Raw genomic sequence first — 8,302 nt, 5'->3', positions numbered from 1 at the left:
AGTGGCATTTGTCATCAGAAGCAATTTGTAGTGTTATTCCAACACTGTAATGTAAGTAAGATACAAGAAGAATCCATGCATGCAAACGTGCAATAAAACGTTTGAGTCATTACTTTTCCATATGCAGCAAAGCTGCCATTTACCTCAACACTGTTTGAAAGAAAGGTTTCCTATTACATCCTATCTCCTTTTTCTGTTTCTATAGCACAGGAAAAAAAGATGTTTCTGAAGGGTGAGGAGAACCTTTTTTTTTTCTGATTGCTATGACTGTAGCAAGTTCTGCTTTACTCACCTGAACTTGGAAATGTTTGTAGTATACATCCAAGAGACCTAAGCCTCCCTCATGATAGCATTTGCGGAGTCTCAGTTTCAAGCTACAAGGCAGGGGAACAGAACCGGGACTGGGAAAAATAGACTTCCCTTGACTGCAGTTGCTGGAGCTAGACATTGTTACCCCAGCTGGCAATTAATCAGCTCTCTATCCTCAGAAATGCTATTTGCCCAATATAAATGACATAAACCAAGATCATCATCTTAGTTTATTTTTCTAGAGTCCTTAGCATGCTACATTAACCTGACAATGTTTAATCTTGTGTTCATTTCACAATACACTTCATGCAATTCACAGCTGTAATTGGTTTTACACTGACATTACACATTTCGACCTAGCCATGGGAAAAGAATAACTTGTAAGATTATTTCTCTAAAAAGTGTCCAAGCTCAAACGGTACAGAAGCAGCTCATGCTAGTTCCATGTGCATAATTCTTCTGCCTTTTCTTTCAATGCAAAGATGATGACAGGTCCTTCTTTTAGTTCATTTGCAATTGAACTACTTTTGTTTGATGTCTTATGTCCTGAGGAGTTCTCTCTTATAAAACAGCATTCAAGTATTCTAGTTTAATATCCCCAGTCGTCTGAGTTAAGGAACAAAGTAGACCTTGAGCTTCTGTTTCCGCTACGAATCTTCCAGAGTCCCGTAACTGATGGCCGTCAAGTCTTTCTTTGTACTACACACTCAGAGCTAAAGCCAGAGTATTGCTATTTGGCATTATCCAATGAAGTGCAAGAAATTAAATAAGTTATGTCTTTATTGCTATAGTACAATACCAAGCAAAGTCACATGTGAGTACAATTGCAAGGGTTTCAGAGAGTATACGTCTCTCCTCTTCAGGCCCAGTAGTTCAGCTGCACGGCAAATATCACTTCCTTATCGTTTGTCAAATGGCATTCTAAGAAGATGTGTTGAGTATTCTTGAGTCTGAAGAATCAGACCTTTCATCATACTCATCTTCTGTGTAGAGAGGTTGCTTAGACACAATAGGACATCCGTCATCGGGGATTGAGATCCTAGGATCTTCCGATGAGCGAGAAGGAAGGACAGGAGAGCTTCGGAAGACACTGGCCGAGTTGCTAGAGAAAGGACTGACGTACTGCGACCGCAGCTGGTACTGCTGCTGCAGCGTCATGGTGTTCCACAGGGTGACATCATTAGGCAGGAAAGGACTGGACTGGTTTCTTGCCAAGGTGTTCCTCAGCATCAGCGGGTAGCGGGGTGGCTGAGGGAACGGGTGCTGCAAGGGTACGGCCAGAGGATTGGGCACAACATTGCTGGAGTCAGCAGAGAACCTCAGTGTGTCAGGGACCCTGAAGGCTGAGCCTACAGACCACTTGGAAGAGGAAATAGGATAGGAACTCAGCGTGTGTTCAAAAATGTGCCCGCTGGAAGGCAGAACTAGACCATCTGACTCCGCAGAAGTTCTCTCCCCACTGGTCACCGAAGACCGACTGGACAGGAGAACCTCAACAGCGCTCACCAGGTCACCACCACATCCCTTCAGGATCAACTCCAGCACAGTTGGCTTCTGGTTAGGGAAAATCTTTTTCAGCACTTCCAGTGGAGGTCTGTTGGCTTTCAAGCTGAAAGGTAAAGAAACTGTCCCAGACGGACCTTCTATCAGGAGGTGGTTCTGCTCTGCATGGTACTTGGGGCTCTCTGGACGGCTCTCTGTGCTCCCACCATTTTTCTGAACTGCATAACCAACCTCATCCACTGATACAATTTCTGGGCTTTCAGGGGTGAAGCAGGTTTTGGCTTTAGTCATGTCTGGGGAACTCCTTTGGTCTGTGTCTTTGTCACTGTAGGTCTCGGCATTGTCTGTTCCACTGGCATCACCCAACCGCTCCTCACCGATGTCTGCAAAGAAAGGCAGAGAAGTCAACAAAAAGCTGAGTCCAAATGCCTTTATGGACATCCGAGGATAGATTGTTCTTATAGTGAACAGAGTAGGCTCCTGGGGGAAAAAAAAAAAAAGCACTTTTCTGCTAAAATTAACTTCTCTTTGCAACATCACAGGAGAACAGAACTGCAAAAGAGTAATGTGTATGATTTAGGCATTTTATGCTTCTTTACAGGTCTCTCTCATTCTTCTATATTCAGGAAAACACAAGCAGTGCCATTTTTTGTCCCATACCAATCCTTTTATCCTCCTTCACTACTTACAAGACAGCAACGAGCCACCCAAGTGCAAGTTCTCTCAGAGGAACCCGAGCACTCTCATATCGTAATTCCTCACTTGCACTGTCTCACTGACTGTGAGATGAAGATAGTCAGAGAAAACTCGGAAGACCAAAATTCCCTCTGCAAGTGCAACCTCATTGGTAGAATCACTGCATTGCATCTACTGACTCAGGGTTAAAGAACTGCTCAGATAAATCAATACATTCCAGTTCTAGTTCTGCAGAAACCAGTTCCTTCCCCAGCAAGAACCACAGGTTTCTCTTTGAAACCTGATCACAGTTGATGCCTTGATTAACTGGAGCACAACATTAGAAAAAAAAAATTGGAAAGGACCACTTGAAGGCATCTGGTCCAACCTCCTGCTCAAAACAGGTCTAGCCTAAAACCTAGAGCAAGTTGTTTTAGTCCCTGCTCAGCTGAGCTTTAAATATTTCTAAGACTGGGTGCTCAGCAGCCTCCCTTGGCGCTTGTTTCAGGTGCCTTGCCTTTCATGTGTGAAGCTAAGAAGGGCAAGAGCTGAGCACAGGGCTGAGCACAAGCCCTTGGACCATGCTGCTGCCAGAGGGACACACGAAAAGGGAGATACCCCAGGTCTCTGATCATTTGGGTAAAGCCTGGCCAGTGTATGGAAGCCTTCAGAATGAAACTGCTAGTCAGAAAGAAGAAAAAAAAACTAACAGCTGTCACGGTCTATGTGCATGGGGGCAATGTATTTGCTTGAAACTCTTCATGGTCGTTTTCCAAGGATGCCGTTCTGCTGACTTTCCTCACGCAGTGCAGTGCTGACCTCCTGACAGACATCAGCATCTAGGGAAGAGGACATTTCACAAGCTGATGCTGACGGAGGCTGTGTTCACGTGGCAGTGCTTTTGAACTCACATGTGTGAAAGATGATCTGCAGAAACCAGTGGAAGTACTTGCCTGGTGTCCCAAGCCCATAGTGATCAGCCCAGCTAGAGATATGGCAAAAAGTAAGCAAAGGCTTCCAAACATGCTCACAGCCACCCCTGCCAGACTGAGAGGAAACTAATGTTGTAAATGGGAGATCCTTGCTGCTCGCCTCCGACAGGTCTGCCTCACTCTCACCCTGGGAATAGACTAGGCATTTCTGGTGAGATTTACCCACTTTCTCACTCTGAGAAAGGAGGCAGGGTCTGAGTATGCTTCTGCTGAGCAAGAGGTCACCGTGCTCTCCAGAACAGGAGCTACTACAGCTCGGCTGTAAGTAAACTACCAGGTCCTGGCAGAGCACAGCAGACAGTCAGCGTGGCAAAGGGCTGTTCTCTGCACCAGGCAGGAGTGATGGCCGTCCTGCAGGGCCGTGGGTGCTGCTGGCTCGGGCTGCAGAAGATGAGAGTGGGAGTGGAGCTGAGGAAGGCAGGTGCCCTTCCGAGGATCTCGTCTTTGAGGTGCATGACCTGGGCTGCTTATCCGTTTTTCAGCTGGTTATGCTCTCTGTCCAGTGCTAACAGAGAAGCAGTAATTCTTCACATAGGTATACTATACGAGGCAACGTGCATACGGACTTCTTTATGCACTCTGCATTAGTCTTGCCTTAGCAGCCAACGGGAATGCAGGAAGCAAACAAGCAGGTAACATTATCCTTTTGAGAGAATGTTAAGACCTAGGTGTAGCTTTTACTTGAGAAAAAAGAAAAACTGAAAAAAAAACAGGAGGATCATGCTACCTTTCCCTCTTCATCCTTTCACACCTTCATAGTCACACACTTATTACCAGAGAAGAGAAGTTAAGAATAATTCACGACTGAATGAATGGGCAATTTACACACTCGAGTCTTACCAGGCAGCCTGAGGACAAGTAATTGCCTCTGTCCCCATCGTGCCAGAGAAAGAGCGGCATTGAAGGGAGACTCTGATCCTAATTTCTGCATAGATTGCGCTGTGGTACCTACAGACCACATGCACGCAAACGTATGTCAGAACTACCATGCTTTGCCAAATTATTGGCTGATAACAAATGTCAACGAGGAGATGAAAAAAGACAATAATAAAATAAAAACAATAACACGGTATAAGAGTCGATCTTCCTGAAGAGAAATGTGCCCGATCATCGAGTAACGATTATTTCCAAGATATTTCTGGTTCGCTTAGTATTCAGTAGGTTTAGAAGTACCCTCATGAGGACTGGCTAATAGAAAACGCTCCGCATTCTGACAACCACCCCGCCCTCCCGCAGCCGGTGCCCTCCGCGGCCGCAGCCCGCTGCGCAGCCCTCTGCCTCGCCCCGGTACAGCCCCTGGCACAGCAGAGCACGCGGCGCTGCACCGCACCGCACCGCATCGCTAGTCGCCGAGAGCCACGCCCGGGAAAAGGGATTTTGGCGATTTAACCGAAATGCTGTCATCAGAGCCGGGGGGGCTGCCCGCTGCCCGCTGCCCGCGGAGGATACGGCGGGAGCCGCCGGGATGGGGCTTTTCTTTTAAAATGGGCAGAAAACAGTGATCCTTAAACAAGCAGAACCGTGGGGAGATGCATGAGAGACGCCCCGACGTGGGCACAGGGCTATAGCAGTGTTGCAAGCATGTATTCATCCGGAACATCTGTGTTTTCGGGTTAAAAATATTTAATTTGTATTTAGAATCAGAGTCCCTGCACTTAGCCAGGGGATGTCGGGGCTTTAGAGAGAGATCCTCAGAGGGCGCTGCCAGCTTTTGCGTTTTGTTTTTGGTGGTGGCGGTGGTTTTGTTTATTTGTTTGTTTTGTTTTTCAAGCAGCTTCTATTTCCAATTGCCTACCTCCACGCGTTCACTTTACCACCTCGGAGGAAATCGTCTTCCCGTTAGTATTAGCGATGGGAAGCACTCGGCAAATATCAGACATGCACCCCGACCTGCCGCTGAAGCGCACAGAGCCGTGCAAACGGAGAACTGTGCGTGCGCTCACTGCAAGCTAATAAACGTGAGTTAATCAGCTGAGCTGCCGAGAATTCCTAGCAATGCGTACCCCAGTTTGTCCGCGAGTGTTTACACAGTGAGGATGATGAGGCAAACTTCGAAAAGCAAACAACATGAAGCAAAGTACCGCGGTGAGAGGGGGAAGCTGCTCTCTGCAGGTTAATGCTTCTCTGGGAAACCCGCTCTCGGGCTTTAGGTCCACATTTGCTCCCTCGGTACTCCGACTGCTGAGCCGCTGTGCACAGGCTCTGCTCTCCGGCTGCGAGGGCAGCTCTCTCTGCAGGACAGATTTCCCCGGGTCCCGAACATATCTGCTGTTTTCCCTGGCTCTGTTGTCAGCACGGACTGATGCCAGAAATATCAGAAAGCTCTCCTAAAACATACGCGACGCGCGGTTCTGAGTCGGGGTCATTTTGTTGTTGGCATTTGTTTTTAGCGGTTGCTTGGTTGCGAGTCAGATTTTTGTAGCCATGTGGGCAGGTGGTGTTTTTTGGTTCTGTTTCTAAAAAAAAAAAAAAGCCTTTCGGTCCGGACCTTCTTCCCTGATTCCCGCCTCGGGTGCTTCCCGGGAGTCGCTGCTCCCAAAGAGCTGCTCTGACCTAAGAGATGGCTCTGAAACCAGCAGAAGACTCGGCACGGCGTTCTATTCACTGCTGGCCTTGGTGACTTACTGCTACCGTAACACGCTCTGAGAGAGAGAGCCACGTAAGCGCCGTGTCCGGAGAAGGCGCGTCTCGATGCTGCAGAGGCGATGGGAGCCGTTTCCCGGTTATTCACTGGCACAGAGCAGAACTCTGCAGCGGTCCCACCGACACGACCCGTTCCGGCAGGGAAACGCTGCTTAAAAGAAACGGCTCCGATCCCACCGAGCACCGGCGATCTTCCAGGAGATCGGTGACTGAAACCGGGGGAGCAAACAACTGCATCCTCCACTCGGACCACAATTTTAGTGCAAGGAGTGCGGGAAAGAAGCTCGCGGTGCTCGGAAACGCACGCAGCTATCTCCTTAACGGCGCTGGGCGACAAAAGAGCCCACGAGGAGATCATTTTCTCCTCTCTCTCACCGTTTCCTTTACTCACAGAGCAGTTTTCCTGCTCGCCCCCCTGTTTCCTTTCCCCCGCCCCGCCGCGCCCCGGGGCTGATGGATGGAGATCTGCTCCGTCCCTTCGTTCGCGGGGCTGTCGGCAGAAAGTGCTGACTGGCTGGCAGGGAAGAATTCCTCATCAATACGCTCTGATTGTACTTTGCACACAAAACGCCTGTTGCTTGGTAACATTTCACTTGAGCCTGACCTTCCCCAAAAGTTATTGCTATCAGATCCCATTTACACTGTCCTCCCGTGATTACTGTAATCTTTTAAGCTCGGAAGTTCATACATCAAGGAGAAGAAAAGTTGGGGCGTGCGAGTCAATGGCGCTGCTGCCCGCCAGATTTATATCCTGCTGGCGAAGTGCATTTGTTTCACTTTCCGTAGGGGGCCGAGATGTACTTTTTTCCCGGTCACCCCGTGCAGCAAAAAGCATCGGGGGGCCGGGAGGCTCCGTGCCGTCGGGGAGCCGCGGCCGGGAGAGCTGGGGTGGGGGGACCCCGTTTCCCGGGCCGGGGGAACAGTCGGGGGTCGGCTGCCCGCACGCTGCCCCCAGGAGGGCTGCGGCCGGAGAGGTACGGCGAGGCGGACAAGGCTGTGCCCCCGGAGCAGCCCCGGCCGTGCCCACAGCGCTGTGCCCGCCCTGGGCGGGATACCCCGCGCGGCTCCTGGGGCACGACGTACAGGCCGAGGTGTGCCGTTTCGCTGCAGTCACCGGCGGAGAAGACTCACACCGCATCCCGCCGTCGGGGCGGACTTTCCGGCAACGGCCGGGGAAGGGGAACGCGGCTCAGCTGTCTGAGAAGCGCGTTACCGAAGGTCGCACTCCTTAGGAGCCGGTGGCGGGCTGTTTCCGCGGGGTAGCCCTGAGCAGCGACCTCTGCTCGCACTCCCGGGGGGCGGTGCAGCCCCCTGCCGCCCCCTCGGCCCGCGCCCTGCGCAAAGCGTTCGACTCCCGGCACTGCTTTGGCAGCCACCGTTTCCGTTCCCGTTTTCTCGTTACACGGCCGGGGGGATGGACCGGCTGCTGTTCGGCTGCTTCCCAGCCGGCCTGCAGACACGGGCTGGGAGTAGCGGCGGGACTCGCACAGGGGCCGACACTTCGTGCCTCTGATCAGGCGCCCAGTTAACTACAAAACGCTCGCGCCGGGCGAGAGGAAGCGGCAGGGCCTTCCCTCCCCTCCCAGCCCGAAGCCCCGTCGGGGCGAGGGAATCGAGCGACCCTTCCCCTCCTCCCGGAGCCTCGCGAACCCGCCGCGGCCTCACCTGCCTTGGGGAGCGGCCCCAGCAGCGCGGGGGGCGGCTCGGTGACCCAGCGCAGCGCGGCGGCGGCTGCCAGCTCAGCGGGGGCCCGCTGCGGCCCGGCGCAGGGCGGTGGCCCCGCAGGGGCAGCGGAGGGCTCGGAGCTGCCGGGCGGCCCCGGGAGGGAGCGCAGCGAGTCCGGGAGGAGGCTCTCCAGGCTCTCGTTGGCCTGCTGCCGGCGCAGGGCCACCTGCGCGGCCATCACCCGCTGCCGCTCGATGATGAGGATGCACTTCTCGCAGGTGCAGTCCTTGAAGCGGCAGTAGCGCTTGTGGCCCTTCAGCCAGGACAGCACGCCGTGGTTGCGGCACCGGGCGCACTTGGGCGTCCGCTGCAGCGGAGCCCGCGGCGGCTGCGACACGGGGCCGCCCATGTAGAGGTACGGGGAGCCGTAGCCGTTCATGCCCGCGGGAGGAGCCCGGCGGCTCCAGGGAGGAGAAGGGCGCAGCGGGGGCGGGCGGCTCGGCGCGCCCCGGACC

General features: G+C 52.6%; 1 protein-coding gene across 1 annotated transcript; it reads right to left on the bottom strand.

Annotated features, from left to right (window-relative positions):
* DMRT3 (doublesex and mab-3 related transcription factor 3) lies at positions 300-8,226 on the bottom strand. The gene is made up of 2 exons (XM_021381129.1): positions 7,788-8,226; positions 300-2,195 (listed from the first exon to the last, which is right to left on the bottom strand). Exons 1-2 carry the CDS (start codon positions 8,224-8,226, stop codon positions 1,231-1,233), a joined length of 1,404 nt encoding a protein of 467 aa, XP_021236804.1. The 3' UTR covers positions 300-1,230.

Source organism: Numida meleagris, chromosome Z (genome assembly GCF_002078875.1).
Source record: "Numida meleagris isolate 19003 breed g44 Domestic line chromosome Z, NumMel1.0, whole genome shotgun sequence".
Lineage (NCBI taxonomy): Eukaryota > Metazoa > Chordata > Aves > Galliformes > Numididae > Numida > Numida meleagris.
This window is presented reverse-complemented; position numbering and strand designations above follow the sequence as displayed.

What these genes read in the sequence shown, in the direction of transcription:
- DMRT3 (XM_021381129.1), bottom strand. Translation starts at nt 8,226, where the DNA reads ATGAACGGCTACGGCTCCCCGTACCTCTACATGGGCGGCCCCGTGTCG. An exon ending in GGGGCCGCTCCCCAAGGCAG is followed by an intron (nt 2,196 to 7,787) that starts GTGAGGCCGCGG and finishes CTTTCTTTGCAG; the next exon opens with ACATCGGTGAGGAGCGGTTG.